Here is a 13696-nt window from a genome sequence, read left to right on the forward strand (position 1 = left end):
TTGGACACATGGGTGTGTTACATGTGTGAGTATGGAGTGGAGAATGTGTGTGGGTTTGTGTCAGGGTGTGTGCCAGTGGCAGTTTATGTGTAGGATGTTGTGTGAGTGTTCACTTCCAGGTGCTGACCTGGAGTCACCTGCTGAATCACCATGCTTCCAGTGATTGTTTGGAGAAGACTACTTAAGATCTTTGAAAATCTGTGGCCCATGACAGAATTTGCAGTAATGCTGTCCACCTATACTTGCACTCTGTGTTGTTCTTTCTTTGTATTAGTATTAGTCAAGTGTGTTTTGAGTCCTTTAGCCATGTTATTATCTGAGAGTACTGGGCCACGGAAGCCAGCTTTTTGTAGAAGTAATGTTTTGTTAGATTAAGAGTAGTGTAGAGAATAATTTGGGTTTTGTTGTACCTGTTTGTTAAGTTAGTGGTTCAAAATCAAGGTTAGGTTCTGGGTGCATTTAAGGAGAGGCGTGGTCCGAAAGATATGGCTGTATTTTACCATAGTCTCTTTAAACTGGCTTTAAAATGCCAGGTGTGTACTGCACAGGTGTATCGGTCAGATTTACGGAAAGGTGCCTGCATATGTAATACGGCAGCCGCCGATGTCGCCTATACCAAGCACAGCTACAACTAGCCCAGAGATCATGCCAAAAGAATACAGAACACAGATTTATGTTCTTCTCATTGATTTCAAGTTTCTATTTTGGTGTTTCAATTATGATTTGCTTGCCTGGGGACGGGGTCTCCTGCTGTGCACATAGCCTAATGTAGCCCTGAAACATGACTGCTTGTATACAAGCGTCATGTAAACCATGGCTAAGCCTAATGATTCATTTGGGATTTTTCAATAAAACCAAATGCAAACCAGATGTTTTTGCGGGAACATGAACTAATTCACTCGCTTGTGCAGGACAAGTTGGCTATACTCTTCTCTGAAGCTCCCCTTAGACAATGCATTGGGCATTATGCCAAAGAAATCTGGTTATTGTCAACACAGCCTTGGTTATAAATGTTTAAAAAGAGCATAACCATTTACGTTCCTTAAACTTTCTAGTCTTTTATCTCAATGGTCTGTCTCCACAAAACAAGCATTTCAATGGATTACAGCTGCATGGTGATAAAAATAACATGTTCACATCATGTATACACAAACCACAGCACAAGGTCCTTGGCACATAAAAAGCATTGTGCAACAACATCCAGTGCAAATTTGCAATGGTGGGAAAAGTACCTGAAAGCCAAGTCACACAGAAATGACAAATGTTAGTCATCCATTAGTTTTAGTTTTCATTTCGTTTTTACATTTTGGGTTTGATTTAGTTTTAGTTAGCTTCAGCCTACTAATGCATAATGTAGTTTTAGTTTTTCAGGTATTATGAAGAAAGCCTTGATTCATAGAACAATGTACGTGTATACAAATCAGGTTATTTATTAAAGGTTCCAGCAAAGCCATTTTTATATTGTAAAGTGTACAATTACCGAGCTCTGCTGTGGATTGAGCAATAATTAATGGTCATGAATCATTCTTATTGCTCAATCCACAGCAGAGCTCTATAATTACCACATGAAGCAACATGATCAAAAGCAAAACTTTAGTCTGCATTATATAACCAGAAGTAAGTTGTGGAAACCTGAACCTCTTTTAACAAGGTAAGATCTCTGTTTATTACAATTGTTAAGAACTTATTTTACGCGTATTTTAAACTATTTTTTCCATCCACCCTGTGGGGCTGTTTGGAGTTCAAATAGGGTGCGTTCGAAAATACAGCACTGAGCGCACTGGCCAATACAAACTAATAGGCGAGTGTGCTCCGGTGCGTAATTTTCGAACGCGCCCATAGTCAATTTCATACATGTGACACTCACCTGGTCTGAGAAGGGAGGGGGGGTCCCGGGTTCTAGCCTGGAAACCAAACAAATTTGTAATGCCTGTATATTGCATTGCTGCCACCTTGTGGAACTAGTCCGTTACTGTTGTTCATAGTGGTCCTTCTGCTAATTTCAGTTTCACTAGTGAGACAGGGTTCAATTTGCTGGGGGGAATGGGAGGCATGCCTCTGCTTTTCATATCCCCCTCTCTGGTCATTCATTTCTATCACCAGTGGTGATATGTTTTATCCCTGCATCTGGTCAGACTTAATTAAATACATGCATTTCCTTTTGGGAAATGAAATGTAGACTGATATGTTTGACATTTATGTTGATAATATCACAATTGAATAAAAAACGTATGTTATGTTATCAAATTAACCCTAGTGTTGGGCACATCATTATTAGTAATAAAGGTAAATCAAAATCTTCATTATTTCACCTTTATTTTACGAGGAATAGTCCCATTGAGATTAACAACATAAATTAAAAAAACTCAACAGATTAATCACGTTCAATGCCAGGACATGTGCAGACTGTGGTCAAGTAGTCCTTTATGTGCATGGGAGAGAACAGACAACTAGAGATAATATTAATAAGAATATAAATATTAATTGACATTAATAAGATCAACTGAGTCATAGCAGCATACAATTACAAATACAAACATCAATAGATGTGTACCAGATAGGCATAATGTGAAAGTGCAGATCCAAAAAGTATACATAAGGGTCTGACCCCAAATTACAGTAATGGGACATCACAAAAGATAGAGAATCTTGAATCAGAATAAATACATAATACAAAATAGAGTACATGATTTGACCTCCCTTCTCAATGCTCTATTATAAAGGTCTGTCTATTTAGTCGATTCAGATACCTGATGAAGGTCAGCTGACTGAAACATTGTTTTGGTGAAGGCAGTGTGCGGGACCGTTTCTATTGTATTGATTTCTTTCTAAAAAAAATAGCGAAAATAGCAGGTCTACAAGCTCACAACGCATCATGATGCAACATCTGTGAGCTTATAGATCGACAATTCTCGTTTTGCTTTTACAAATCAAACCATGCTCATAGATTTAAATCAATAATCAAAATGAATGAGGGTTTAATGTGATGATATGTTGGTTCATCAACATATTTGTGATGACATTTAGCAAATCGACGTCGAGGACCACTTGAACAACTGTTGTTTCCTGGAAAGTGAGTGAGTTGCAGGGGGAACGAGGGACAGGAGATGAGGGAGGATGCTGGGTGGAGGTGTTGCCAAAAGATGGGTTGATAAACATGTGACCCAAAACGGAAACAATCAGGCCCTATAGAGACTCTACGACCAATTAGCAAGAAGTGCAGCTTTAGGATAACACACTGAATCACACGTTCACACTCACACTGACCCACAGGCGTACACTCGGTTGCTCAAATTTAATTTGTTGCCAGAAGATTTCAAAAGTTTTAAACCTATTTGAGGTTGTTTGCATGGCAACTGTGCAGTGTATTTATTTGCTGTTGGCCTAAGTTGATCTAGAATTTTTCGCAACCTATTCACATAAGCAAAATGTCCAGATTAAAATTGTTATACTACGTACGCAGTCATATTGCGCATTTGTCCACTGGGATTTTGGACCACACACTGTACCAAGATAAAGATGGAAGAGAAACAACAGCTCATTCTGCAACAATCCTTATCATAAATCACTTCCCATTTCAACATTTCCCTTAAACTTTTGCCATTCAGTGACAACCGCCAGATTGATAGTTTTTTGGCGGGGTTCTATAAATATTCAATTAGCAAGTTTCACATACTGACTCGGCTTGTTGTCAAAACTTGGCTGAGGTCCTTGCCCTGTGGACTGCAGCCATTTTTAGATGGCCTCTACTCTCATTTAACATAAGAGGTCAGTCTGTCTGTCTTGTTTGCATTCGCAAAACAGATCTTTACACTTGCCAGTAGTGTTGATGCCAACAAATTGTCTTTGAATTGCATGTGAATAGTCATGCTCATTGGGCATGGGAGGTCTAAAATGAGATATCATTGCATGTATATAGTGTGTTGCCATCTTATCATAAAAATATAGCTTGTACCCTACTGAAAGTTCACAGCTCATATGTAATAACTGCTTGTAAAACAGTGATTGCAATATAAAGATCAAATCATGGTATATGGCAAAGAAAATAAGGAAACACAATGAATGTAATACAACCCGATTTCTTCTCTATTGAGATGTTCCCAATAATGTATTATTGTTATTGCATACCATGAAAGGCAATGTTTTCGTGCATTTGTGTGTTGCATGTATTCTCCTTATCATAAGATTTAAGCTAGCAGCATAATTAGCCTCTGTGCCTGCCCGTGGCTTGCAGCTTGGGAGAGAGCAAAGCTCACTCACTCCCTGTCTGTGCCCCTCCTCCATGTGTGGATAAGGGTGACACAAGGCCTCTCAACATGCAGGCATTCTGTACCAGCAACTTGTGTTTCGTATGGCTAATAGACCAGACAGTTGAGCATAGGGGCACATAATGTAGAGGATATTATCCTCTGGTTATATTGCATATTTGAATGAGCATTATTTAAATCACATAAATGTTCTGTGTTGCCAATCTAGGACTGCCACACAACCAGGAGGACAGCCATAGGAAAAAAAGGTTTGCTCATAACGACATTCCCAAAATATGGACGCCAGGTCGAAAGTGGTTACAATATTTTTGTAGGGTATATAATTTGCATCTGTATTTGGAAATGAGTGCATACAAAGTACTGATATAGTAAATTAAGAGATAATTCATAACTTTTTTTTAAATGGTTGTATACAGTATATTGCAATAATAAAAATCAGAAGGCACACCTGGACTTATATCACCTCGGCACACCGTTTGGGAACCACTGTGTTGTATGTGTCTCGCTCACGCGGACTGCTGAACTGAACGTGTTCATAGAGTGAAGTACAGAAATAAACATGTTTACATGTTTTAGTATAAAGAAAGAATAAAATGTGCATACACCAACACAGGTTCAACTATTTTGACTTAAGTCTACATGTTTCAAGATCATTTTGTAACATTCCACGCAATTTATCCTGGTTGCTCATAATTGGGATAAGATGCCTGGAATATTCCAATACTGTCTTAGTTATAGCAAAGTGTATGTGGCATTTAAGCACCCGGCATAATCAGAATTGTCAGTATCCTGAATATTAAGGGGATATAGGGACTGTATTGATAAACATGCTCCATTTTAAGCCACACTGGACACATTTATCAAATAAATATACACAATTCAAAAATATGACAATGAAACAGGTCAAAGAAAACTAAACACTTTTCTGAACACAATCTTGTCTTTGTCATTTATTTACATTTTCAGTGTGTGTTGGTACATGAAAAGATTGCTGTTGCCAGTTGGGTTAGAGGCAAAATTCTTATAAAGAATCAAGAAAACTTTGAAGGGCGCAAAGGCCAGATTTTTGTTTAGGTTTTGTGTTCACAAAAAGGTTTTGTGTTGCTCAGTATCTGCAAGCTGTCAGTGTGAGCAGCAGGCCATCCATTGCATTCATTAGTGTAGTTCTAAATCCGTTTCCCATGGGCCTTTGTTTGTGTGTCATGTGTGAACTATGACCCATGAGTTGATATTGTCAGACTGAATGATCTGAATGTTGGTTATGCATTTTAAAATTGGTCCTCTTCAAAATTATTGTAAATACATTTTTTTTGTTTATTGCAGGCATGCAATGCTCATTTGGTATGTTCTTGCACTCTATTTCAATGACGTGACACGCACGTCGCTTAACACCTACACTGCAAGTCACACAATGGACAATTATATGCATCTAAGCTTATTCCTATGTTAATTCGCTAGGTGTGAGTCGGATACCGTTGAAAACTTTGTTGAGGTGCGAATTTAAAGTAGTTTTAAGCATTGCACCCCTGGTTTATTGTGAGGAGCGTTATGTGTAGGAAAGTAACATCTTGATTCTTGATACTTTATCTATAGTTAACACTTTTAGGTTCAATTGCAACATGTAAAAAAAATGCAAAACTGTACTGTAATTTTCAAGCTGACAACATTTTGATAAGTCAGATTGACATTTCACTTTAGATGTACAAAACAAAACCACAGTATTTAAAATCATCTTGAGATTAGATGACATGTTTAATAGTGTTGTCAATGTACTGTAGTGTATGCAGTTTCTCAAAACATTGGGATCAATGACAATTCTTTGGGGAACTCTTTTTCCACAGATATCCCCAAAGTAACCATTTTCTATACAATACATAAGCTATCAAATATTACATATTCATCTTTGTTGTAAAAATCAATAAATTAGTCAAATAAATAGTCTTTCATTTAACTTGAGCAGCAGAGGTAAGTATCAAAAATCATTATGACAAAATAACATATTTGATTCTTATTTGAGAATCCAAAACGGGGTACTAGACATTAAGGCCCCAAACACGATAAAAGTTGAAAGAGTTCATCTCTTACACAGAAGTGAGGGGTGACGGAGCCAAGGTGTTGTTATGTTTGTGGAGAACAATGTGGTGCTAGGTCAGAGTTGAGCCTATATAGATTCCAGTGGTGGAAAGTAACTAAGTACATGTACTCAAGTACTGTACTTAAGTACAATTTTGAGGTATTTGTACTTTACTTGAGTATTTCCAATTTCCAATACTTTTACTTCGACTCCACTACATCTCATAGGCAAATATTGTACTTTTACTCAACTGCAATTATTATTATTATTAATTATTAGTTTCTAGTTACCTTGCAGATATAAATTATTACATTATAAAACATACGTTAACCACTTTAGCCCTATTTTATACCTAGGCTATTTGAAAATAGCCGATCTACAAGCTCACAATGCGTCGCATCGCAACGCTTTGTGAGCTTGTAGATCTGCTATTTTCAAACATTTTAGTACTTACTTTGGTACTTTAAGTACATTTTGATACCAATACTTTTGTACTTTTACTCAAGTACATTTTTAATTTCTGACCTTTACCTGTAACAGAGTATTTCTACATTGCAGTATTGATACTTTTACTTAAGTAAAACATTTGAGTACTTTTTCCACCACTGATAGATTCTCAGTGTCCTAGGAATTTGGACACCCCCCCCCCCCCACTCACCCTTGTCCTTCTCCCCCTATCCCACCAGCAACTACCAAACGGCTTGGAAAGGAGTCCGGGCCCTTCAACCTTGGGTGGCAGCAAACATGTTTCCAAACCCCAACACCTTGTTATCACTGTGGCTAGAAGAGGAGTGGAGGAGAACGGCTGGCATGGCATCTGATCAGGGCTGAAGTGGGAAGGAGGGGTTAGGAGAGATAACTCCCGTACTGCCTTCTCCAACCCCTGCCCAGCAAACGACGTAAGTATCGCAAAGGAGGAACGGACGGAAAGCCTGGGGAAGGCCCAGAGAGCTAGGGTTTGGTCAGGTTGCTGTTGAGTCAGGGAGGTCGTTTTCCCGAGCCAGGCTGCACGAAGTGCTGATTAGTGTTTGTATCCAGTGGGAGGCCAGAGATAAGTAGAGAGCATGACAGATGTCAGAATAACAAGTGTCAAAATAGGGGACGGGCACCGGGGAGAGGGAACTCGCCCGACAGTTCCCACCAGGCCGCATGCACAAAGTACACTATACCACAGTGTATGTCTGAGGGCTTTAGGCTGGATTCCTCTTGTGCCTTTTATAGTTTGTGGTTCCAAAGACAAGCCTGGCCATCACAATCAACAACATGTGATTTTCATCAGGTTCTCCATTATCTGAATGATGAGAACTGATATCGTTGAAATTAACTGTACAACAAAAATCATATTTTTTGCCTTGAAATACAAAATATAAATACAAATTTGTACTGTACTCATTCATTTAGAGCTTACACAGATTCACAATTGGCAAAATATGTACTCCTGTCTCTTTCAGTAACCCCTAGGACCCCCAAAACTGTCCCTCCTTTGTCTCTGCTGAAACGTGCGTCAGGTCACATCAGCACACAGCTTATTGTTAGGAAATTGTGTCCTGGTCATTTTGAGTCCTTTCCTTTAATAGTAAGACTTAATTAACAGTCCATCTCTCCGCCAGGGTGGGCTCTCCGTCACTATCTGCAACCACACTCTGCCACCACCATGCCTTCGAATTTATACTTGTAGGTGACCACGCCTGTGTCGTCCAGGTAGAGGAGAGAGATGGGGTCTAGCTTTGTGGGTACGCAGCATGCCCGTGCGGCCTTTTGAGGGCTGTTGATGTTCACCAAGGTCTGAACGATGGCGTGCTTTGTGGGCGTCACGTGCTTGGTCAGTGGGTAGGTGCAGATGCCACTGCACTCGAAGGCATCGTAGCCAGTTGGAGCAAGGATCCAACTATCCCACCCAATGTCTTTAAACTCCACGAAGAGGGACTGCTTCTTGCAGTGGTTGCCCTTGGCATTGCGACGGATGCGAGACGCAGTGTCGTAGATCAGGTTTGAGCGCATCTGGATGAGGGCCTCTTCATCCGGCTCCTCAACTCCTTCCGGCTCCTCTTCATCCCTCCCCAGTTCACTCCAGAGCTCGTTCAGACCACGGCTATCCGAAGTCTCGCGGTCAATCATTTCATTCAGTTCACGCTTGTCATCGCGGTGATCGCCACTCTGGTCGTCGGAGAAGACGATCAGCAAGGGTTTATGCTTCTCCTCTGGGCTCGTGTCAATCTCCATGTCCCCTGTGGGTGAACCTCCTCCGTCACCCATCACCTGTCCCTCTGGTGTACCCTGACCAGTATCAGGACTCGTAACTAGGCTAGCGATGTGCACCTCCAGTCTATGGGTGGTGCCATACTCTGATTTGCGCCAGCGTTGAACTGCAGCTGTGAGATCAAAGGCTTGCCAGCCATTGTCAGTTCCATAGACCTGACGTGAAGCTAACTCCACCAATTCTACCCTCTCCCCACCTCCTCCTCCACTATCCCCTGCTCTCAGCCCATCTCCTCTCTCAGTGCTTTCTTCTTCAGTCATGTTGTTATCACCAGTGTGTGACTCCAGCTCGTAGATGGTGACTTTGCGGTCAACGCCAGCGTAGAGGTTTCGGTCGGTCTGCACCAGGGTGTATAGGCGGAGCTCGGCCGCTGTCATCCGCTCATGGTGGGGGACGGACACGTTGAAAAGGAGTGGGTGGCGCCTCACTCCCCCCTCCCCTACACCGCAAGGAGATGAGTCTGGGGAGGAGAAGAAACAGTGAAAGTTCAGTGGAGTTCTGTACTATTTTGTATGTGCAGTCATTTCTTAGTTTATCATATTTATAACAAATGCTACAAATTAAATCTAACTAAAGCAGGGGTCAGTCCTAGAGGTTAGGGTTTGCCTTAGCTTTTAAGCTATTTTACATTTTAATTGATTTAAAGTTACCATTTAATCATCATTGTATTATTGTCTTAAGTTACCAGTGGAAATAAGAATTATTTATTTCAATAAGGCTAATTGTACTTTATTTGCGTTTCATGAATGATCAATAATTAAAGACAATAAATGTGACCTGTGCATACATTTCTAATAACTGACTAGAATAAGCCAGCTAGATTTAATTTCCACAAGATCAACAGAAATGGAAACATTAAGTGATGCAGAGGCCTAAGGAGTACCTTCGTTTTTGAAGCTTCGCACAATGTTTGCTGTGGGCATGGCCGTGCGGTCGTTGGCAAAGCGGTTGTACAGCTCCATCATGTACTCTGGGGGCTCCACACGGGCTCCGCCCGCTTGTAGGTGAGGGGGGCCCAGACCAGACAGATTGAATGTCTGAAGAAACTGCTCCTTTAGGCTCTCCAGCAGACTCTGCATGTCCATTCCATTGCCCTGCTGCTCCAACAAAGAGGGGTCAACCACCCCTCCATGCCCATCGCCCAGTCCCGGGGCTGGGCGATGCCTCTGGAGGGTGTGGGAGATTGGGTTGCCCTGCACAAAAAGTGGCCCCTGGGAGAGCAGGAAGGTAAACAGCAAGAACAATGTCTTGGTGGTGAAGATGTTTCCTAGTATAGTGACACAAATGCTCGCCATGGAAAAAAACAACCTGTCTTTTCTATTGTGTCCACTGGGGCTATGTCTTAAAAAGAACCGATGTCACAGTAGTACACAATGACTATGATCTCTGACCCCTTTATCCAATGATGAGCTCGGCTGATCAGTTCATTTCAGTCCATCTCCTGTCCGAAAAGTCCACCAGTTTTGTTGTTCACTGGTGGTAGCTCAGTGGTGGTGTCCGCCCTTGGATTTGTGCAGTTGGAAGCAACATGTGTTCCTCTCAAACGGTGCGACCTCTTTGTGGAGATAAAGTGCTCTCATCCCAGATCTCACAAGCCTTTATCGTCTATGCACACCTTTTGATGTGTTCTCCCAAAGAGCCTGAGTTCCGGTCCAGATGAGGTTGTGTCCACCAGCAGTCATCTCTGTTACGTCCTCTTCTCTTTCTGTCTTTCTGTTCTCTGCTTTCCCTCTCTACCCGTCCGGCCCTCTCTCTCTCTGTCCCCTTATCTATGATATGGTAGGCTGCTCAACGCTTGTCCTTGCGTGTATCTGAGTTTGTGTGCGTGCACGGTCGAGCGGACAACGTGCGCGCGTGTCCACTATGTGTGTGTGTGTGCATGCATGTGCACAAGTGTGTGCTCTTATCTCACCACTTCCTTAATGAAGATGTTGTAAACACTTTCCTTAAGCCTCTTCCTTGTGGAAGCACTATTTTGTTTGGGTGGGTGCTCCAGGCTTGATATTCCTCATTTGTTTATTTGTGTTGTAAATGGTGGAGCTCAGGAACTGTGCACTGAGCTGTCGTAAGCTCCATTGGCTATTTGTTTTTGACAAATACGCCAAGGGCCTCGACTGTAACAGGATATGTTTATTGCACATTAGTTGTTCAAATGAAATTGAAATGTAATTAGGTGTGGAGGAAAATGACCGAGATGAACTGAAGTCGTGCAACAAGCCTGTATAGAAGAATTTGCTTACCAACAACATCTAGATCTAGGCAGTTTTGTTTGGAACTATAAGGTCTTGTAAGGATCCATGGAAAATCCTAGAAATAGATGTTTATGCTGTACTGTAGTTCAGTTCTATGTAAAACACTTGTTTTGTTAAGTGCTTGGCCTAGTATTGCTGCTTTGTTAGCTTGAGCCGATTAAGTGATAAGGTGTATTGTATTATAACATAAATAGTAAATATATAAGGTAACACACTTATTTGCATTAAGTAAATCAAATTATCATATCATTATTACATGCAGTACTGTAGATATATTAATCCGGTGGCAGACACTGGATGTGTTCCTTCTTTACATTTTCAAGATCTATCCTGTAAAGTGTGCAGCTTATAATTATACCACCTTTGTTGCAGTGCATAGCAACAAAACAACATTCCCTCAAGCCCTTTGGTACCCTCTTATGGCTCTCTGTCTAACGTAAGTGCACTTCCTCTTTTGGGTGGTAGTCGCGCACAAACGTCAGAATGTCAGATATGGGTTATCTAAGCTCATTATGAATAAGCTTATGATAAAGGCACCACATGCTCATCTTGGATTGTGGTCAAGAGCCCTCCTGTGGCAGGTTTCATGGCCTGGATTGACCAATGGGGGATCAACTGATCACATTATAAGTATAATTTTGAGAATTCCGTTGCTCATTTTAATGTGGATATGATATTAAAATGCATTGGATGAAATAATGTGACATAACAGTATATTAAATCCTCTTAAAATACTTACGGAGAAATAAAAAACAGTATTGTCCAGATGCCAAGGCTCCATCCTTTTAGAGGAACGCAGAACTTGTCTGGAAGCATTCCTCTTTGATTAGGGTGACGGCACAGTGTCAAAGGTGACCCTAACCTTGGTGAATCACACGGTTGGACTTCTATGGCTACTATAGCAGATAGCAAGACGAAGAGTTGTGATGTTGAGGGGGGAAAGGAAGTCCTGAAGCGACAGAAGGATGTAATGGATCTGAGACATAGAGGAAGATTATTCCAATCAAATGGAGCTTTGTAACAAAGTAACCTGCTTCCAACTTCTTTAAAGGTTTTAGGGACAACAAAGTATGGATATTGCAGATGTCTAAGTGGATAGGATGATGTACATGGAACCAAATACTGTTTCAATTAAGAAGGGCAATTAAAGTAAACACATTTTTAAATAAATTGAAACCAATGTAATTGCCTTCTTGATGTAGGCTGCAGCCAATTGAGCAGGTTGTGCATGAGGCAGTGATGAGTCCCATATCACCTCAAGACAAACCTGCATAAGGATTTACGGTATATAAAACATTAAAGATGAGTGTCTCTGGTGTTCTGGTACACAACATCAGCATAATCTATTATAGGAAGTTACACATGAGAGATTATTCTTTTCCTAACATAAAATGAAATGTTTAAGTTAGGAAAGATTTAAGTAGTTAAGGGAGATTGGAAGTAATTATTTGAAGTTTAAATAGATTTTGATATACTATATTTTGGAGGCCTTAGAGGACAAGTATTTGGATATTAGTATTAGATATAAAGTAAGCTTTCGTATTACTAGGATAGGATGTTGTATTGACATGACACTTGCTCGGAGTCGGAGCCAAAATTGCTACACAGGATTTCACAGCAAGACAAGTAATACAACTTAAGGAGCCAGGGGGGTCAGTCGTGGCACGAATCATAATTTAAAAAAGGAATTTACATACTGTAAATTCTTCATGTGAGATTACTTCATCATACGTTATTTAGCCAACTTTTACTTTCACAGTAGAAATACTCACATTAAGATTTGTCACAGGCTTTGCCTGTCCTATCTAGGTCTTGTATTTCTATGTTATTGTTATTATGTTCTAGTTTCTATGTTATTGTTATTATGTTCTAGTTTTCATAGTTCTAGTTCTATGTTATTGTCTTCCCCAGCACTTTCTCATTTGTACTCAACCCTCATGTGTATGTTAGTCTTGCTCCCCAGTTAGTCAGGTCATTGTTTGGTGTTGCATAATAATAATAATAATAATAATAATAATAATATCTCAAATTTATATAACGCTTTTCTAAGTACCCAAAGTCATGTCAGTTTGTTTGTGATGTCTGTTCTGTTCACCTGTATTAAAACACCCAACCATGGGTTTTGAACACTACCTGCCTGGCTGTCCTGCCTTTGGGTTCTCACCACTCCAGTAGGCCTATGGGTTCTCACCACTCCAGTATTTGTGACAATATTATTGCCAATAGGCAATAACCTTAATATATTTTTTTGACATGACCATCTGACTGGGCATATCAAACAAGGTCCACTCACAGCAAATGGACTGTGGCAAATAAGACGCATGGTCTAACATGTGTACATCCCATATGACTATGTGATCTCACATCACTTCAAGGTCAAGAAAATAAAGCAGCAGTATGACAGAGATGGCCAAAACAAACAAACAAACAAACAAACATCACCACCACCACCACCCGTAATAGCCTTTTCTGCTTGAATGTGACAACTGCCCACAGCTTTTTACTGCAGTGATTGTCCAGCTTGTATATTGGCATGCTACCTAAATACAAATCTTTCTACACAATAGCCGGTGAATGTAGCTCTTCATTCCAGGGCTTCTGTGTTTGACCTGTAGATACACTTTGAATAGTAAGCGAGTCAGAGAGTTGGGAAGGAATGAGGTCCTCTTCCTCCCCGTCGTTCATTTGCCAGGCTGACAGTTGACAGATGAGCCATTATCTCTCCTGTGTTCCGTTACACAAGTCTGTCTGCCACAAAAGTCTCTCGCATCTTCCTGACAGGCTTAGGAAAGCTTGATAATGGCAATGTCCTTGTCTGTCTCACCACCCTGTCACACGCCAC

General features: G+C 40.7%; 1 protein-coding gene across 1 annotated transcript; it reads right to left on the reverse strand.

Moving 5' to 3' along the window:
• Positions 1–7047: 7047 nt before the first annotated feature.
• Positions 7048–10299, reverse strand: bmp10 (bone morphogenetic protein 10). The gene is made up of 2 exons (XM_080433009.1): positions 9486–10299; positions 7048–9062 (listed from the first exon to the last, which is right to left on the reverse strand). Exons 1-2 carry the CDS (start codon positions 9895–9897, stop codon positions 7969–7971), a joined length of 1506 nt encoding a protein of 501 aa, XP_080289135.1. The 5' UTR covers positions 9898–10299; the 3' UTR covers positions 7048–7968.
• Positions 10300–13696: the final 3397 nt, after the last annotated feature.

This window comes from Gymnoscopelus braueri (assembly GCF_963280865.1).
Source record: "Gymnoscopelus braueri genome assembly, chromosome: 7".
NCBI lineage: Eukaryota > Metazoa > Chordata > Actinopteri > Myctophiformes > Myctophidae > Gymnoscopelus > Gymnoscopelus braueri.

Bases quoted from the DNA above. Each gene is read 5' to 3' on its own strand.
- bmp10 (XM_080433009.1), bottom strand. From the start codon at position 9,897: ATGGCGAGCATTTGTGTCACTATACTAGGAAACATCTTCACCACCAAG. The intron at 9,063-9,485 runs GTACTCCTTAGG...TCTCCTCCCCAG, and splicing joins GCGAAGCTTCAAAAACGAAG to ACTCATCTCCTTGCGGTGTA.